The sequence below is a fragment of the Sinohyriopsis cumingii genome, chromosome 1 (assembly GCF_028554795.1).
Source record: "Sinohyriopsis cumingii isolate HCF-2022 chromosome 1, ASM2855479v2, whole genome shotgun sequence".
In the NCBI taxonomy this organism is placed as follows: Eukaryota; Metazoa; Mollusca; class Bivalvia; order Unionida; family Unionidae; genus Sinohyriopsis; species Sinohyriopsis cumingii.
In genome coordinates this window covers 96,383,986-96,404,753 of record NC_142961.1, presented here as the reverse complement: position 1 = coordinate 96,404,753, position 20,768 = coordinate 96,383,986, and the positions used below count along the sequence as shown (strand labels likewise).

The following is a 20,768-nucleotide window of genomic DNA, read 5'->3' as shown; positions in this document are numbered from 1 at the left end:
TTCATATTTTAACGACTGCATCCGGTGACCCAAGTTGTTAAAACGTCCGCCTGGCGTGCGGAAGGTCGCGGGTTCGAACACAGGTCGAGTCATGCCAACGACTTCTAAGCATAGTACTAACAGCTTCCTCGCTTGGCGCTCAGCATTAAGAGGTTAGTGGTACGAATGGTAGTCCTGGTGTCAGAAAAATGTTCCTGGGTTAGACAACTCTGCGGCATGATGCTATACCTCACTGCCACACTGCAGAAAGCTACGTTAAAAATCACACACACACACACACACACACCGTTTATATTTGATATAGCTATACCTCACGTCTTTCTTTTCGTCTGGACTGTTGTTTCTATAGTGTTCGAAATATATACTTGTCGTGTTATTTACTCCTTCATCTAAATTAAAAACAAAATAAGGAAACAATGCAATTATTATGCATTCACAGCCATAATATATGATATCACATAAACCTCGATGCATTGTGTGGAATGTATCTGTGGTTTAATATTATCGTTGTATCGAATCCACGACAGCTAAAAAAAGCGAAACTAGATAATAAAATAAAAGCAAATATTAGAGCATTTAGAGAGATCTTCTCCTTCTAGGAAATACTTCAAGTGCCTGTTATAATCACTACATTCTATATTGTCAACCAGAGATCTACAGTATGCACTGCAAAGAAGTATGACGTCATATTTTTTCGCAGAAACCGACGAAACGAACCTCCGCATTTCTACATGTAAGAACCTAACCACTGATGACTAGTCGCTGTTGAATATCAATGCCATGAGAAAAAGAAACGAGGCCTTGAAACACGTATCCTTCACCAGTGTTTAAAACGAGAAAGGTACCAAAATGCATACCTTTAGAAGATCTGATGAACGGATGGAAAAGAAAAAGGGCGGACCTTAGGATGCACAAGGATAACACTAGATACCTAAACAGTGTCATTATTTGGCGTAAGTCAACATACAGACGATGTTACTGATACAGTAGGTAAGATTACTTCCTCCTACGAAGAAATCTCTTTATATATTAATAACAAACTAAGATCTTACAGCGGCGTTAATTGGTTGTAACACACACACACACACACACACACACACACACACACACATATATATATATATATATATATATATATATATATATATATATATATATATATATATATATATATATGTGTGTGTGTGTGTGTGTGTGTGTCTGTGTGTCTGTGTGTCTGTGTGTTATGATAGAAGTTGTATCATAACCTTCTTCTCATCTCTTGCTATGAGAAGGGATTACTGATAAGTTAATAAATGATCTTGCCCGTGGTTAGAGAGAGAGAGAGAGAGAGAGAGAAGTAGTTCAGGCTCTCTAACAAGGGTTGTCACCAATAACTGTGTAGATACGGCTACATCTTGGGGAATGAGATACGGAATTGCTATAAGAAAAATACAGAACTGTTCGGACTCGAGGAACGAACTTTTTAAAAATAATTCATATATATATATATATATATATATATATATATATATATATATATATATATATATATATATATATATATATATATATATAATACATTCTAGAGATACATCTATAAAGCCTTTACATTTAAAATACACGAATTACATATAAGATTCCACTTTTCCTTCGATCTTACCAACTTCATACATTTGTATAATTTCTGACTTTTAGGATGTGATACAGATAATTAAATCTCGATTAACTTCATGGTAACCAATGAATCTAAAATTCAATAGTTTCAATTAATGCAACAAACATTTTAAACAAATGTATTTTTCTAAATTTAAAATAGAACACCAATTTGGAATAGGTTACTAAGCATTACTCGTTATTACTTAAAGAATCTTTTATTTGCAAATTAAATCTAAACATGAAGTTGGAAGCTAATTCATCTTTTACAATAATACATACCATAACTACAATTAAGCATTCCATTATATTATAATATAAAATATAATGATCTCACAAAAATGTTGGAAAAATTATAATTTTACCATTAAAATCATAAATAGTAAAAAGTGGTCATTTTTTAAAGAAGTTTGTGAACACAGACGAATCTTACCTGTAAGGAAAAGACAGAGCTGTTCTGACTTCTCTAGTTATACAGTTTTTGCTTTCGCTCAGTCTAGTCAGAACAAAGCTCTCGACCTTTCTCAGGAAAATCGTGTGAATCATCTGCGTAACTCATCCATTATTGATTTAATAATGTGCCTGTTCAGCAGCTTCCCAACAAATCTAAATTGCTGACCTTTATATACAAACGAAATGTATTGTATGGATTTCTGCACCTGCTCGTAAAGCGCAATCTTTATCAAATAGCATATAGTTGTATTACACAAAAAGATAAACCTGGGTTTGAATGTACACCAACATCTTGAGGACTGGACTACATTGTGAGGACTTACACACCAGTCCTCGAAATGTTTCGTCAGCAAACGGTTGAGAATGATCATAAGAGATGAATTACGCGTTATTGTGAAAGTCCTCACAAAGTCGGTAATGTCTGACAGACAATTACACTCAGTGTGTATTGTTCACACAATTTGCAACTCTCCTTGGGCTGTAGTGATTTTTAAAAAGAAATAATTTTGTAAAATGGTAAACTGGTGATATATGGATTTTACTGCTTCGAGACTTAATGCACCTAACTTTTGGAACATGGTAAGACGTACTTGATCAAACCGGTAAGAAACAGATTCTTTATAAAATTGTTTATTATATTCGTCCAAAAGAGCTGTTCGTTCATTCATTAGTTATCATCTGTGACAACCTTCTTGTATCCGGTTCCACCCACAGGGGCTCGTATCGTTGCTTAAAATTGAACTGTCATACATGAACTACATACAGGTACTATATAATACATGTACTACATAATAACTAAGGTCTTGATTATTATATTCCCATGTCAAAACAGTTCGCATTGATGTCATAAGAGTTGGTAAACGAAGAACCTGTTCTCTCTCTCTCTCTCTCTCTCTCTCTCTCTCTCTCCATTTCCTTTTCAGCTTGATTGTCGATGGAGAATATGAACTTTATAGTACAAGAAGAATATTGTGCTCTTTCTTGTTTTTTATTGCACAAAAGACCGAAAAAGAGAAAGGTCCCTTTCAAACTAGTATAGTTCTCACTCTTGATGATGCAATATATCCCCCAACAGAAAATAAGGCTCTGTAGATGACAGACTCGTTGATAAACAAACTTGGTTACTATAGTCTGAATCCTGACTTGGTATCTCACAAGCAGGAGTGTTCCAAAATCACGTTCTAATGAACTTGTCAGCTACAAGTAAGACCTAGTGATTCTCAGGACTATGCCGGTTGGAGGTCCTTATCTCATCGCTGCTTTTGTAGCCGGATTGGTCTGAATATTAAGGGACGAAAACATACACTGACACTCTTTTACTTATTTCTGCTCTTCCTATCATTACTCTTCTGACTGTCCTATCACTTCCTTCTTTACTTTATCTTTGACCACACACCATCGGTTCCTTAATAGCCAAGTGTGACTCTGTCAGCATATTTACAGATAAATAGGTCTCCCCGTTTGTTTGTACCCCGTCAATAGAAAATCTTCAATGTGATAAAAAGTGCACAGAACTTAGTCATTTCATTCATTGAATTTCTAACCTAACTGTGACACGAGTGACAATAACACTAGCATCCTCCGCACCTTTCAATCTTAACGGTCTTTTCATACTATCACGGCAGCATATTGCCTACACTATGGGTGAGTCTCTTTTTCTCAGACAGCATGGTGATATAGTTCATCCTTCGTCCTATTCGGTAACTGCCGGATAATGCCGTAAATTACCATAATGTTGAGAGTTTAGTTTTGTATCTCTTTCCACTCATGAATATGAAAACTACACCGCTTGTTAAATCCACGGGAAAGGCAAATTTGTATGTCATTTGTGTGTGTGTGTGGGGGGGGTGTGCTTGATTTGACATTGTAAATATTCCTTCTATGTACATACATGTGTAGTCCTGCGTATACCACTTCACTGAAAATGGACTTGTCCAGGAACGAGAAATGACTGACAAGCATGGTCGTCTGTGAAACTGACAACTTCGTTTGAAATGAAATGCTCAGATGATAACTGTGTTAGGGCCACCCTTGGCATAATCAGTTTGAAATTATAAATCAATAAATGAACTGATTAAGTTCTGAGCATCTCTTATCTCATTTGTGCCTTTTGCTTTTTAAATTGGAGGGGGGTTACAAACAAATGGGGAAGTATGTTTAGACTATAGCTTAAGCTCGATTTAGTGGAACTTGCTGTTGTTATTGAATGGGATGGCCATGTCAGCATGTGATATGTGAGAGTACTTTCACATCAACACGTATATTCCTGCAGAAAATTAATTCTCAAATTTGGAAAACTCTGCTTATGCTATTTATACTTCTACACTTTCACACTAAGCCCTAACGAGCTTTATTCGACTTAGGACTATCCCATACATATATAGAGTAGTCAGCTGCATCGCCGTTGCTTACCTCAACGTACAGTGTTGACAACAGCTTTATTGGGCAAATAAGTCTGTTGCAATATTTGTTTCACTGATGTTCTGTTACAGTGATACAGAGTTATGGACTATTGCATGTGGTATCTCCCTGCTATTATTAACACATGCTTAACAGTTGGTCTAGATTGCACATTAGAAGACGTCACTGTCCTGTGCCATAAACATATACACGTATTATCCATACACAGAGATAGGTGATATTTGACTATAAATATATAGTTCCCACATACAAATCTTGGTAACGTCATCCATAAATATATGGCTCCCAAACTACCAGAGTTAAGATTTTTCAAACGTCGCACCTTCACACAAGTCTACTACTCCCCGTGCCAATGTTGTAATATATTCTCCAGTAGAAAACATTGTTTCAAAGTAGCAACAGTAGTACATAACAAAACTCAAATTTACCAGAAAAATGAGACAAAAAACTCACTTTAACATTCCTAAAGGTTTTCTTATATTTATGATAGTTTTGATTGGGGAGAGATTTTGTTTCGAAAGCAAAAATAATAAAATTTGGGGGAAATCATGATGGTATTATAATAAAATTACTTACTTGTTAGTGTAAAAAAATAGATTTAGCTTGTGACCCGTTTTAAAAAAAAATAAATGGGCAATGTTTATATGCATCCATCATAACTCATTCCTCGAGAAGTGCAAATAATCATGGACAAAAGACAAAGTTACAGGAGAAGATTTTGATTTCAGTTTATTATCATTCTTACCATTATCATGATAATCGTCAAAGGAACTAAAGTATATAGGTCAGATTGAGTTAAATATCAAGATTCTTTTAAAGGATTGTTGGAAATTGACTTTTAAAGTAAAATTGCTTTAATCATCAGATTTAAGATCATAGTACTTTCATACATAACAAATGTTGTTTTTGAAGGATTTAATGCCATTTTTTCAGCACAAGACAGGCTATACATGGCGGCCAGTATAACTGGTGGAGGAAGTACCCTGGAAAACCTTAGGAAGAACCATCGACCCACGAGAAGCTGCTGGCAAGCTAGCTCAAGTATCCACGTTGCCCGAGCCTGAGACTCAAACCCACGCAGACAGAGGTGAGATGGCAGTGATCAGGAATGGTGAGTGCTTTAGACACTGGCCACTCGGGGCCCCTAAAACAAACATAAAGGACACTGATAGAGCTATGAAATGTATTATAAAGGTATTTACAGTAACAAAGAACTACCTAAGAAAATCGGTTACAACAGCTCCTCATGGAACTTGAGGTTTCATTACAGTATTCTGAACAGTGTTACTGATGTAGGTGTCCACTGTCTGTCACATTGCCAACACATGTTTAGTAGGTGACTGTTTTAGGCAGATTTTGGTTTGCCTCATCGAAATAGTTTCTAAGGTCATTGACGAGAACTTTACTAATTCAAAACAGGATAATTGCTGTAATAGATTTTTTAAGGCAAGTAACTTTTTGTCATTGAGAAATTCATTCTCATGAGAACTGGGAATTGTGTGTGATTTTGATTTTTAACGTAGCTTTAACAATTTGTCAGTCATATTGCTAGAACTGGGAGTTTATGACTTTGACTCAAAACAGTGCATCATCAAAATGGGGTAGGATGAAACTGTTATTGTATCTGCTGTTTTAGACCATGATTTCTTGTGTATAAAGCACATTTATATAGCTGCAATATCGAAACCTATACAGCATAGTGTTAGGAATGCTTTAAATTACAACCTTTGAGAACACATATAGTAAAATGCCCTTGTCATTCTGTAATTAATTGTCAAATGACTCTTTAGTTTGTAAATCTGTTGAGAACCCTGCCTCTGTGTGTAAGGAGGGCATACCTTGTCAAAACAGTCTCATGATTGTTTCTATCTTGAGATTCCTTATCAATGCTTTCTACAGAATCAAAGGAATAGTGCATAGTTTTTATTACATATGCAGTATTTAATGTGTTTTTATGATTAGCTTTATTTGAATCTTAAATGGTGTTTATGAATGAAGTAGTTGTCCCATTGAAGGTCCCGTTAAGAGGTCAGTAAAGAATTGAATTTTAAAAGCACTGGCTGCATTACTGTTTCCAAAATTAGAAATTAATGTTTGAATGATTGACTACTATAGCATTAAGGTTGCTAACTGAGCAACATAACACTGTTACCCTAGTCTTACTGTATAAGCTTTCGCCCCTGATAAGTATAGTGGGATTAGGGCTGGTAACTGTCTTACTTCCTGAACAAACCGTGCCGGCGGCCTAGTAGTTAGAGTGTCTGCCTCAGATGAGGGAGACTGTGGGTTCGCACCACAGCCGGGTCATACGAAAGACTTAGGTCTCACTGGATAGTTTCGTATTTTGACACCCCCTAATTTTTAAGGAAGAAGGCATGAACCTAATTATCACAAGCCTAGCATTTATAAATTCACACATAAGCTAAATCTATAATGTGGTTCAGATTTACTTTGAGTTAGGCTTGGAAATAGGTTGGCTTGTTGGTGACTGCCTGTCACAGATTTGCATTGGAGATCAAATGCGTAACTTGGGCTGCAAATGAGCTGTCGACTTGGCTTACGTATTTATGTGTGTCTGCTACAGAGGTAAATATCTAAAAATCTAGATGGTTTAGGGGTGATGAAAAGTATGCTAATTTGTTATAGTACCAGTGAACTTTATTCATGCATAAGGCACATACTGATTCTTTTAGCTGCCTTGTCACAGAAAAATATTCAAAATAGCTATTTCTTGTCAAAAATGAATGTAAAATTTAGGGGTTGGTGGCAGTGTTGGTTCAGTATAAAAACCACCAGTTGCATCAGGAATTAAACTGATTACTGCAGTCAAAATCTCACATGTATGCTTTCTACAAAAATCATTAGTTTGTTTTTATTTGTATCTTCAGTGTAAAATTATTCTCATTTTTCTGTAATTGGTCATCGTCGGATGAAAATTCACCAGATAAACTGTCCAGTGAGACCTTATAGAAATGGTACTAGCAGCTGCCTCGCTTAGCACTCAGCATTTAGAGGTTAGTGCTAGAACTGGTAAGCCTTGTGTCCGGATAATGTGACTGCAGGGTCGGTCTTAATCTGATGGGAACGATTTAAAGTTGAATATAATAAAAAATTTAAGTTCAACATCATATAAAACTTGTTTTAAAGATTATTTTTAAATACCTTGTTCACAAGGGGTCGCGTGCATAAATCCAGAAGGCCCTAGCCAAAATGCTACGAATCGGGCCCCACATTTGCTAAGGCCAGTTTTGTGTGACTGTGACAAGATGCTACATGTCTGTAGCATAATGCCTAATGCTAGACATCACTATAAACTTTCTCACTGCAGACATCATTGCGATATGACTGAAAATATTTTAAAACTACATTAAAAATTCAAATCACACACACCTTTCCAAAATAATATCTGGGTTTTTTTAATTTTCGGACCACCAAGAGTTATTAACCACTTTGTTAAAAGAAAATTTACACTTAGTTTACACATATTAAGCATATGTTTGCTTCCATAACTCTTCAATCTACTGAAATGATAGTAGTGAAGGGGGATACCCTAGCGACAATGGGAAATAGCATTACAGACCCCCTTGGGACAATCTGGCGACAATGCAAAATTAACATGGAGAAAAATCGTGGGACAATCTGGCGACAAGGGAAATTAACATGGAGAAAATCTGTGGGACTGTTGAGCGACAAGGGAAATGAACATGGAGAAAAATAGTGGGACTGTTTAGCGACAAGGGAAATTAACATGGGATTTTTTTTTTTTTTTTTAAATTTTTAAAAAAGGGGTAGGCAATGGAAAGGCTATCTCTTTTCGAGATATATGGCTGGCCCTGAAAAGGGCCTTTGGGTTTTTTCTTCTTCTTCTTTTAACTTCTTAACTTCTTCCACCATCCTCTTATTTTGTCCATCATTCCTTTCTTCTTTTTCTTTTCTGTTTCCGGCAACCAGTCCGGGTGGCCCATGGCCCGGAACTTCTCTTGGATTTTCATCCAGTTTGTGTTCAGTTTTTCGAATTCATCCCTTTTTTTTCTATTTTCTTCTTCTTTTCTTTCCTTTGACCACTTTTCTTTGATCTTCTTGACCTCTTCGGTCAGCACATTCCTCATTAGTTCTTCAGCTTTCTTAAGTTTTTCTAACCCCCACTTCGCCAAACACCAATCTGTCCATTCTACAATGTCTTCTAGAAAGCACCTTGCACTCGTCACATGATCTATCGCTTCTTTTAACTTACCCACTTTGACATACGGTGGGTTAATTAAACCTCTGATTCTCTTCTCCTCATCCTCTATCATTTCTTTTACAATATTTACGGATAAGTGGAGGCTGGTTACTTGTCTTGAGACGAAGTCTTTTGTCACTGCATACCTCCATTCCTGTTCAACCCTTTCTACTACACTCAATCCATCTACCATCCAATACCAACTTCCCATAAGATCGTTGTATAAAGCTGAAGCTGCTGGCATCTTCTTGTTTGCTTATTCCGTAGAATGGGTTCCAATGGCCAACACTGTTAGTTTTATACTCAAAGCGCGAACGTGAAGGAAAACATCCCCTAAAAACATAAAATGGATCTTACCTAGATCATGACCCAACAACGCGCGGACGTGAAGGAAAACATCCCCTACTTTCTATTTTCATATAATATAACCCAAACTATACTCTCCACATTTGCTAAGAAACAATAAAGAAACCCATAATCTACTATTCACACAAACATACCTGAGCTCTTACAAACACAAACACATACCCTCACATTTTTTAATAAAGAGTTAGTGTTTATATACACACTACTCTACCTACACACATTGGCAAATTGATCGTTATTTCTTTTCTAGAGTATTAGGTAGCCCTGAAAAGGGCTGTTTTTTGAACTCCTGATGCACCTATCTAATGGTTGCACCGTCCTGGCCTGGCGCCACACACGCATCTTCTTCCCCAGTCTTCTTTCACCTTTCTTCTGGGGAGCGCAGAGGGAGGATGATTCGCTTCAACACCCCAATCCTCTGTCTCGGGAATATTGAACGACATCCTCTCTTCTCTTTTCTTTTCCTCTTCTTCCCTCTCTCTTCTCTCCTCCTCTTCCTTCTTTACTCTTGCTTCTTCTACTATAGCCTCCGCTGATAGTTCGTTTACTATGCGCCTGGCATATTCCAGGTGCATCTGGAGTTCTAACAGTTTCACTATTCTGCTATTCATTCTTGTGTTGATCAATCAACAAGGGTAGCTTGACTGCCCAGCGAGTTTCAATTTATACTGAAAGCGCGGACGTGATGGAAAACATCCCCTAATAACATAAAATTGATCTTACCTAGATCATGACCAAAAAAACAACAACGCGCGGACCTAAAAGAAACACTCACTCACTTTTTATTGCTACCCATCACTATTGTAAAATTTTTTATAAATCACTTCAATAGACTATCCACATACGCAAAGCAATCCAATCTAACCCCAAATATACACCTCAAACAGCCCAAAAAAACCCAAACATCATTTTAATCTACTATCCACACCAACCTACTTGATCACTTACAAACACAAACACACAAACACACGAACACACAAACACATACCCTCACATTTTTTTTTTAAGAAAGAGTTAGTGTTTATTTTCACACTACTCTACCTACACACATTGGCAAATCGATGGTTATTTCTTTTCTAGAGTATTGGGTAGCCCTGAAAAGGGCTGTTTTTTTGTTTTGTTATGGCATTCTTTTTTTAGTTTCTAAGAATGCGATGTCCTCTGAGGATAGACTTTCTGGCGATAGGTCTGCTTCTTCGAAAAGAGAAGAAGAACTCTTTGGTGTCGATACGACAATCGACAAAGCCTCTGTCAGGTTCAGGTTGTTGCTGCTGCTGTTGCTGCTGTTGCTGCTGTCTCTGAAGTCTGTACTTCTCTGTCCATTCTTCTTTTTCCCTGTTCATTTATTCTCTGAAGAGCTCTTCTATCAGGTCTTCAGTGATTTTTAACATTTTCACATTCTCTATTTCTTCTGGCTTCGGTATCAGACTGTGTCTGACCCTATGCAAATTCACGTAGGCTTCGTTGAGCTTAGCTAGTTTGGAGCACATCTTCGTAGGAGGATGAGTCGACAATGGATGGTTAGACTGGAAACAACCCCGGTTCTTAAAGTCAAAGCGCGGACGTGAAGGAAAACATCCCCCACACGGTTTTCGAGCCGCAACGTTTAGTGAGTGTCATGAGAGGGATAGTAAGAAATCGAAGAGCATCAATCCAACATTCTTCTAGCTAAACAAAAGACAAAGACATTTTTTCAAAACACAACATTTTTTATTCAAAAATCACTTAACACTAAACAACAACTCTAACATTTTTTAACAATAATCCAACACTATAACATCAAACAATTTTTTTCAAAACACAACATTTTTTCTCAATCCACAATCTACTTTAAACAGGGCTGACAACGTTGTGAATGAAATTGTGATTTCCACTGTTGGAAATCATTAGGCCATTGATGGACACTACGTTTCCTAGCTTGAGACAAAAGATAAGCATAATGGTCACAAAACCATCGATCTACTTTCACATCGTTTCTAGCAGAAGAACGAGGATCAAAATGAGTCACTACATGTTCTAAGGAATAGCCTAGGCTGCGATGATGCAGAAAATACACACAGTACTGTCCACACACCAAGGAATCTGTGCCTTGTAATTTCACATTATTGAATCGGGTGGTTTGAGCATTTCTTCTCATAAAGTCGATGATATCGTCTTCCAAAGAGGGCAATCCGTACGAATCGAAATATTCCACACATCCTTCTTGAGGAAAGTAGACGGCTACCCAGTGGGTTCCTGGGAGATGACTGTCGTCCGTGTTGATTACGTAAGCTTGATGGTCTTTAGGTTTGCGATGAGGGAGTTCATCTTTAGCACAGACGACAGGATTCCAAGAAGACGTATACGAACTGTGGTTCAAAAGGTAATAAAGTTCCCAGGTATCCATTGATTTGTTTTCTTCTTCTTCACAGGTAATAATAAGTTGTCAATTCGATCCTGACTTTTTGCTTGAAAATGTCTGACGAATAAACGGTTATTCGTTCTGTTTCCTCACTCTGATTCAGGAGAGCTTCGATACGATGGATCTCTTGAGTGGTTAATGGTGGACAAGAATGTTCACGCATGTCTTTATACCACTGGTGCAACACGTCTTTGTTCGAGATGAGGCTCCAAGCTTCGTCCAGAAACTCGTCCAATTTTTCTTCTTGACTTAACATCAGGCATTTATCGTGTTGAATTTGACTGGGATGATCGTTTTGACATCCATAGCAATTTTTCTTGATCAATTCTGTTATTTTGTCGACCAAGTGTTTGGCAAAACAGGAGACTAAATGGGCTTCTTGTTCTGGCCATCTCGACTTCATCATGATCACTTCTTCTTTTTCCACGGTCTCCTCACATTTCATGTCCAAAGTTTCTCCACTAGGTAAAGAGGGATAACAGTCTTCCATAGCTTCTAATAATCTAGAATGACTTCTCTCAAACTGTTGATTTCTATGGTATTATCGAATTCTGCATACAGGATGACGTTCACTGTCTTGTCCAGTTTATCTGCAAACTGAAGTTCCACACGAATCTGGCCGGATTTTATAGGGTGGAAATGTCCCTCGTCGCTGCCTTGGTCTGGAGTGAAATCGAAAGCCCACAAAGCATAGCCTCCTGCGTAATCCTCGTACGTAATGCCGTGACTGGTATTGGTTCCTAACTGTCCGGTGGCTTCGTACAGGGACAAGTACGATCTCAAGTAATTCTTCTTCTCAAAGTCAGGTTCAAAAGGTCGGGTACACAAGGTCTTGCCATCGCGACAGACTTCGATTTTCTTCACCTTGAAGTGTTGAAAGTTGAAAGGATTTTGAGCGATAGCTCCGTTGAAGGCTGCATTCTCGACGATACCAAAGATTAAACGTTTCGGTAACTGTCCTTGAAACAGATGATCTTCGATCATGGAATGATGTCCAACGGGAATGGTGAACGTTTTCACTTCCACACGTCGTATGGGATACTTGGCGGTCGTTCTACTCAACGTTTGACTGATGTCGTTTCCCACTTTAGGTAACACTTCCACACGGCGTACGTAGAGTTTGGCTTCTTGGATTTTGGTTTTGTAATCGTCATCATTAGCCAATAAATGGAAAGCGGTACTGCTACGATTCAGTCTCAGGCGAACATTCACTCCGTTCAGCAAATATTTCTCTTGCAACCACATGTCCAAATGCAAACGATCCATTAGTTCTAAACTATGTCCGTTTTTGATTTTGTCTCTTCGTTCTATAAATCCGTCATTGTTTGGTGTTTTGGTTGCATCAGTTTGGAATTCTTCAAACTGGCCTGCTTCGTCAGCTTCCCATACCACACAGGCATTGAGATGAGTGTTCTTGGCGTCTATTCCGTATGTCAAGAGATTTTCCAGGTAGGCACGGTAAGGGTAAGTATCCATGCTGCTGCTGACCAGTTTGTTATTCAAGTACAAGTCCACTCCACTGAACAAGGAATGCATGAAATTGTTGACGGGAGCTACCGCTTCAGTGTCTATATCACCTCCTGTCTTATCTACAACTTTGACTTTCAGGTACAAGTAACTGCTATTCAGATCGATGTAATCTTCGGGCTGTCCTTTGATTTCAAACTCGATGGGAGCGGAATCGGTCAGTGAGGAGACGGGATGAAATTCCACCCATTGGGATTCTTGCATCGTCATCATCGTGGGGGGCATGGCAAACAGATCCAGTTCCGTCTTGGAACAAGCGCAAGACTCTCGGTGCATCATTTTTTTGTTGCTGTGTCTCAATAATCGAAAACGTCTAAGTCTCGAACGGTTCTTCTTTTCTTGGCCTTTCTCGCTTGAAGTCTGGTGAAAGGGTGTTTTCTTCTTCGTCGTCTCTTTCTGCCTTGTCCTTGCTGAATGCCTGACTCGGTAGCGTGCAGGGCATTTATAGGTGTGTCTCGTCGGCCCAAAAGGTCTTTGCCCGTTTGCAGCAAGACATTTTTGCCAGCCCTCATGAAGGCTTCTTTAGGGTTTTGTTTGTCGATGATGACATTTTGGAGAAATTCTTTGCCTTGCGTCAGTGCCGCATCTTTCAAGGCGTGCAATCCGCGTGTCACCGTCGGTTTCAACACCGGGGCCACCGAACGAAAGGCCGATTTTAACATGTCTCCTAAACCGTGTCCTCGCTGTCGAGCAACCCCTCGGTACACTGGATACATGACTTGCTTACGAATCGTGAGAGAACCGTTTTCGAAAATGGAGTTTCACCGTGACTTTTCCTTTGGTGAATGGAATATTTTGTCCCAAATCTCCTTTTATAGTAATGTTGACCGTGTCCAAATACGACTTGCTGACAGGCAAATAGTGAGGATGGACAAATTCGCGGTGGACGTGGTAAGTGTTTCCACCTTCCTCGTCAGCGTTCGTGGCAGAATCCACTTTGAAAGGAATGACACGCAGTAACGGCACGGAGGTGTGTCCCACCACGTTGTATTCCACCACATCGGAATACACAAACATCAAATTCAGTCCTTGGTTCAGTTCTACCGGGGTACGAAAATACTGGCCAAAAGATTCGTTGTTGTAAATGACGGTTTTTTGGGGTGGTGTTTGTTGTTCTACTTTCTTCCTCATCTTTATGTCACCACCCAACATGTCAAACAATTCATCATAAAAATAGAAACCCATGATTTTATCCCCCTCAGGAAATTTCATCAGGAAGCGACGAGCTGTTTTGTGGTATTCCAGGGTGACAGTTTTGTTCTTGACATTCTTAAAAGCTTCCCCAAACACGCCATTAAACTTGGTGGCTATGGTGTTGACCAAATGTTGACCACTAAAATAATAGCCTGGGGGAATGGACAACTGATAGGTGGTCCACTTTGGATTTTCTTTGTTAGGGTTTTTCTGGGGATATTTGCTATGGGTATCCATCCACTGTTGTATTTGTTCGTCATAAACTTCCACATCAAATTTATTTTGATTGGGAAGGACATTGAGGACTTGGGTCGGGTGAATCATTTCTACTAAAGCCACTTCCCAATGGGCTTCGTGATCTAAGGGGATGGCTTGAGGTAATTTGGCCGTGTAACAGCACAACGTGTTATTGGGAAACACCTCCATGGAACTGTCACTGGGTAAGGTTAAGTAAAATTGGTTTTGGTGACTCATAATTCCAGAGTTCTGTGGCTGTCCGAGGGGTTAGTGGATGTCAGAGGTGTGTCTCCGCCCAAAATGGGGTTCTGGTTGTGGTTGGACTGGTGACTGACACTGGCACTGGACACAACGTTCCCGTTCGAGGAGAATTTCAGGGAGGGATTGGGAAGCAGGTAACCGATGCAACTGCTCAATAAAATGGTCCACAATTGTTTGTCTCCTTGTTGCAAACTCAAATTGGCGATGGCTGCCCCGATGACACAATACACCACGAAGATTTGGCAGAAAAAGACGATTTGCGTTTTAGGCACACGTTCTCCACACCACACCCACAAGGGTTGTTTTTGTAAATCTTGCACAGAAGAACTAGGGGAAGAAGGAGTGGTCGACGTAGCTGCGTCTGCTGTGTGAAAGGGCATGATGGTCACTTCTTCTTTTTATAGTCGATGACTTGCGAAGCGTCGATCCAAGAATCGAAACTGGGTGGATATCCTTTCCAACGTACTTTGACTTCTTTGACACGTCGTTTGCCCACTTTACGGGTTCTGCGTTCGAGAATGCTTTCGATGTCGTACACGTCGTCTTCTTTTTTGGTGACACGTTGTAACTCGGGCAAATAAAACGTTCCTTTGAGCACTTCTCCGTTCATGTCTTCCAATTTATAGACGGCAGGATGACGGCCATGCACTCGTCCAGTGACGCGAAACAATTCGGTCGTCCAGTTAGGTAAGTAACCTTTGTCGAAAGTGCGTTTGGTTTTGCCAATGCGCACCCAATCTCCTACGGTCAACTCTCCACTTTTCTTAGGGACAGCCCTCGTCGGGGACGTACCGAACAGGCGCTCAAACACCAGCACTTCGTTGTCGGGAGTCACGTCTTGCGGGGCACGTCCGATGCTTCGATGGTAAGATTGGTTGTACGCTTGCACCAGGTGCGGTAAGATATCGATGTACTTCAGAGTGTGGTGATGCGTAAAATATTTCCACATGCGTTCTTTCAAAGTGCGTTGAAAACGTTCCACGATGCTGGCTTTGGTTTCGGGATTCTCGGTGGTAAAAAAATGAATGTCACGTTTCTTTAATTCTTTTTGGAAAGCTTGGTTCAGAAATTCGGTGCCTTTGTCCGTTTGCCATCGAAGAGGGTGACGACCGCTTTGTTTCAACACCCGTTGCAGGGCTCGCACTAACTCGCTGCTCGATTTGGAAGTCAAGGGCACGACCCAAGCAAATTTGGAAAAGACGTCGATGACACAGAACAAATATTTGTAGCCACGATTGTAGCTGACCAAATGAGAGACATCGGCTAAATCGGCTTGCCATTGATGATCGATGCCTTCCACTCGGGTGCGACTTCTGGCAAACTTGCGTCGAATTGGTTTGTGCAAAGTGTAGGTAGCTTGTTCTTGTAACCATCGTTGCACTTGAGGTAAACGGAGACTTTTCAGTCGCGTTTTGGCAGCACGATACAATTTTTGAACTCCTGCGTAACCTGCAGGATGGGAGGGATCGTAGTAAATGCTAGCTAAGACTTTTTCCATTTTTTTGTGTTGATTGGTGTCTTAATAAGGCACCCACTCTTGGAAGAGGCTACTCTTTTTCTCTTGGGGTATTTTCTTGGATTGCAATGCTTTGCGTGTGCGGCCAGCAATAGGTGTCGAAGAGGAGGAGGAGGATGTCTGAGCAGGGGATATCGGTTCTTGTTTCACTTCTGTCTTCACTTCTGTCTTCACTTTCTTTTTCTCTTGTGAGGAAGAAGGGGTGGCCATCATCTTTTTAATCCATCCAATTCTGGAGGTAGGTGGTGTTGTTAACTTGCGTACTTTTTCTGGTGGAGTTTGAAACCCTTCCTCTTCTTCTTCTTTTTCTGTCTTGGTCACGGGTACTGGTGGTACTGGTACTGGTACTGGTACTGGTACTGGTGATGGTGCTGGACTTTTCATCAAGGTCTTAAAATCTTTCAAAGTGGGTAGAGCTGTTTCGTCTAAAGCTTTCTGGTGAAAGAGTTGTAGTCGTTGCAAGAGTTGACCGTACTTTTGCGATTTTTCTGTTTCGGACAAATCTTGGCGATCCATCAAGGACTGCAATTCGTGTTGTAACTGGGACATCTGGCTCAAATTGGGATTGGGAGGTAAATGCGGGGTGCGTTGTTCTTGCCACCGATGGTATTCCATCCATCGTTTGTAAGGCACTAAAGCTAGTTTTCGTCCTTCCATGGGGTTGTCAGCGGTCGATTCTGAGATCTTGGGACTTCCGAAGGCCTTTTTATCTTGCTCCCACTAGCCCCCCCCAACATGGTTCCCAAGACTCCTTTCAGTATGGGGCCTAACAAGAGAGGTAAAATACCTCCACGTTGCACTAACATCTTCTTTTTTTGACGAATGGGAATTTTCTTTTGAACCATTTGGCGAAGAATGTGACGATGTTTGCTTAAGCATTGTTTCTGGTGTTTGGACAAAGGGATCGTGCCTTTCAAAACGTTCAAACAACATTCGCACACGGTATCGATGACCTCTTTGGAGGCCGTTTGAATGAGTTTTTTTCGTAGGGGTGGAGAAGCTTTGGACAGGACAGATAACAGGTCCCCATGTTTGGCTAAACGTGGTGGCAGTCCTTTCCTTTTCTTTCCTTGGGGTTTTCTGGAGGGTGACATCTTTGAGTCTTTAGGAGCACCTAAAAACACTGATACCCTACTCGGTCACAGGCCTTTTTTATACTGGAACGCGTCGCCACTGATTGTCTTTACGTCGTATCAGTTTGAGGACAGGCATGACACGTCGTGCAGAGGTACGTAACGGACTAAATGGAGCCAGTTCTTGCTTGGACAAATCCAGTAAACTTTGTAACATGCCCGATCTTTCATGGACTTTGATTTTGGGAGAAGGTACTTTGTGAGCAGCAGCCACTGCCGCTAAATTGGAAGGTCCTGCCACTGGGGAAGTTCTTTTGGGGGTCATCAACGGAGAAGTTCTTGGTGTGATCAACGTCTCCAAGTACTCTTCAGTTCCTGGTGACATCAACGGAGAAGTGGACAAACGTGAGGCTGCCGGAGACGCAGTCACTGCCGTGGCAGGTCGTGGTTTGCGAGTGTAAGGTTGCGTCCTGGCCGAAGTGCCTCTCTTGCGACTAGTTTTCTTCTTCTGTGGACTTTTCTTTTTCTGGGGACTTTTTCTCTGTTTCTTTTTCTGGGGGCTTCTTTTCTTTTTCCGGGGTGGTGGTGGTGTCTGGTCAGAGGAGGGTCCTGCCACTGGAGAAGTTATTCTTCTTGGGGACCTGGTCTTTTTCTTTTTCTTCTTGGGGCTTCGTTGGACTTTTGTCTTGGGGATAACTTTGGGGGCATTAGGATCCCATCTTAAGAGTGAGCGAATGATGACCCCTCCTAAAGTACCGCTCCCTCCAGGTTTCAAAATGATTTGTTTTTTGGTTTGAGTGTCGATGCGGGGATCGGCCAGTTGGACCAATGCGACTTTGTTTCGATCGAAAACGCGTTGGGTTTGATGAGGAATCTGAATGATTCCTTGGAGTAATTGACGTGCCGTCACCGTGAACCATCGTAAGACTTCTTTGAGACTAGCTTCTAAGACACGAGCTCGTGTTTGTGGGTCTTTTTCTCGACTGATGCCATACAAGGCACGAATCAATTTGACGGGAAGATGCGACTGAAGGGACGTCATGTTCACACTGTGAGTGAGACAGACGAAAAAGGGTCTGAGGTTTTTATAGATTTTTTTTTCATGGGGAGTGAAATGAAGTCGAGGACGGAGACGTGTACAGGACAGGCCCTCCGTCTTGGCACCAGTGGTGAAACAAGTGGGTACGAAATCGCAAATCCTCGGGGGTCGTAGGTTTCAAATCGACAAGTAAATAGGCGTGTGGCGTTTGAGTGGCATCGTCGTACGCCTGAGTCAGCCAAGGCGTTCCTAACTGTTTGGCTAAGACTTGCACTTGCGATTTATCTCGAGGGCTTTTAAACAAGACCACGTAATGCGCATTGAGACTGATGGTGCGATGGGCTTTACTTTGTTGAAACAAATTTTGGGTGATGTAAACGACACTGGCATTACGGTGATGCCCTTTGCGCGTGAACCACAATTTAATTTCTTCTTCGTCTTCTCCTAACATGTCGTCGAAAATGACCAAATGGGTTTGACGGGAGTCAGAGACGATGCCGTCGTCTTCTTTAGGAATGCCTTCCACAAACACGATGGAATCTCCTTGACTTTCTCGCAAGAGACTGTACGCCGATTGCCACTCTTTGTAACACCACACGATCCGTTGAGGGGGCCGATCGATCAAATGATGTTTATGTTCGATCGAACGTTTGACGAATTCGGTTTTGCCAGAACCGCTAGGTCCAGCAATGAGCATGTTAAAGGGATGGCGAAGATACAAAGCCTCCCAACTGGCACGATCTAAGTGTTCGTCGATGACTTTGACAGTAGAGGAAGAGGGAGCAGAGACAGTAGAGGTAGCCATGGTGTGAGAAATGTCACTTGTGACACGAAAACAAACAAGACAAGAGTTTATATACTTTTTTCAGAACACGTTTATTGAATGTTTTTTTTTTCAAACATGAATACGAAAGACAAAAATACATAAAAGCCAAAGGCTTAAGTACAAGGATAAAAGGCACATGATAACTATGAATGTGGAATAAACACAAGTGTCTGTACAACAATCACATGTTTTGGGTAATGTTCTAACCAGTTCTATAGTAGGGGGGTAAGGTCACACAAGTGTCCTCCCGAAAGGGTCTTTCAGGTCTGTCCACGACAGTCCTGTCCTGGGTGACGGTTTCTTCTGGCACCGTCACTAACACGGGTTGAAAAGTAACTTTTTTCCTTGAACAACTCTCGTGCATACTGGGCCACTTCTTGGGTCCAAGCCTCAAAACCCCATTCTTTCCAGGCACGGACATCTGTCCAATGGGGATGTAAGTCACAAGCTACACACACATCGTCATACACGTCTTGGGTAGCTAAAAGTTGACGAATCTTTTTTTCCTGTTGAGGTCGAGAAGTATCCAGATGAAAACGCAAGGCTTTGAGCAAAAGGAGTTTTTCGTGACCATTTAAGGCCATGGAGGTGGTAAGTACTGATCGTAAAGAGTCCACAAAGAATCGGCTGGTAAACGAAATCCCAAAAAACAAGTCACTAAGACACACACCACTTGTCGTCCCAAATTGAATGGATACAGTTCTTGTAATAATTGATGGTAATGATCCACGGTTTGAATATGGTCATTGAGTTCCTTCCACGGAATCTGTTGGATGACATGTGACATAAACCGTGGCATGGCAGCCTGTTTTTATATTCTCTTTTTTTCGGATGCAATAGACGTACTTTCTAGCCAGAGATCTTCGTTCTCCAGTAGGGAATCTAAATCTTGCATACTGTAACCGAAACGTCAGAGTTCGTTTAGAAGTTTCCTCTTCCGCTAAGTAGATTCCACGTAACAAATGTTGGTAATCCTTTAACTTGTCTTCCTCAATGCGTTGCACTAGGTGAATCTCGAAGTAACCATAATCATGAACATGTCGATCATTAGCGACCTCAAAGTTTTGAACAATGTCTGACCATTGAAAGAATTTCTGACGAATCAGTTCTCTTATACCATTCAGGTACCAGTGGTTAAAGATCTGGTGACGTAACGGATACAATTGTTCTTTACGTTTCACTTGTATTTTGACCAGCTCTCGGTAAATGCGTTCTCTCAACTCCACAGGCAAAGCACGAATGTTCTCTTGTAAAGTATCCATGAATAGATCATACTAAATCCTCTTTGGTCTGACACAAGAAATGTACTGTTTGCACAAACATGGTTTTAATTCATTGTCGAATCTAAATCGTTTCACCACTAATCTACACATTACAATTCGTTCAGAAGTTTCCTCTTTCACCAAGTTGACATTGCGTGAAAGATGTTGGTAATTCGTTAACTCTTCTTCTGGAATTCGATGCAGTACGTTTACAATGTAGTAGATAGAATCGTCAATACCAAACCATTCCTTTTTATAACCAGGAGGTCGTTGATCAATGTCTGTCCAATGGAACACTTTCAACTCAATCAGTCCTTGTATAGCCTGAAGGTACC

At 40.6% G+C, this 20,768-nt stretch overlaps 1 protein-coding gene across 2 annotated transcripts in view; it reads left to right on the top strand.

The window, feature by feature from the left end:
- Positions 1 to 756: 756 nt before the first annotated feature.
- LOC149807389 (uncharacterized) overlaps positions 757 to 20,768 on the top strand; it is a 31,743-nt gene continuing 11,731 nt past the window's right edge. Inside the window, exons 1-2 of one of the 2 annotated variants that reach the window (XM_089938137.1) lie at positions 757 to 986; positions 5,422 to 5,620. In XM_089938137.1, coding sequence (XP_089794263.1) covers positions 5,602 to 5,620 — 19 coding nt within the window. In that variant the 5' untranslated portion in view covers positions 757 to 986; positions 5,422 to 5,601. Of the gene's footprint in view, positions 991 to 5,421; positions 5,621 to 20,768 lie in introns of both variants that reach the window. The other variant, XM_089938204.1, reaches the window with a different exon arrangement.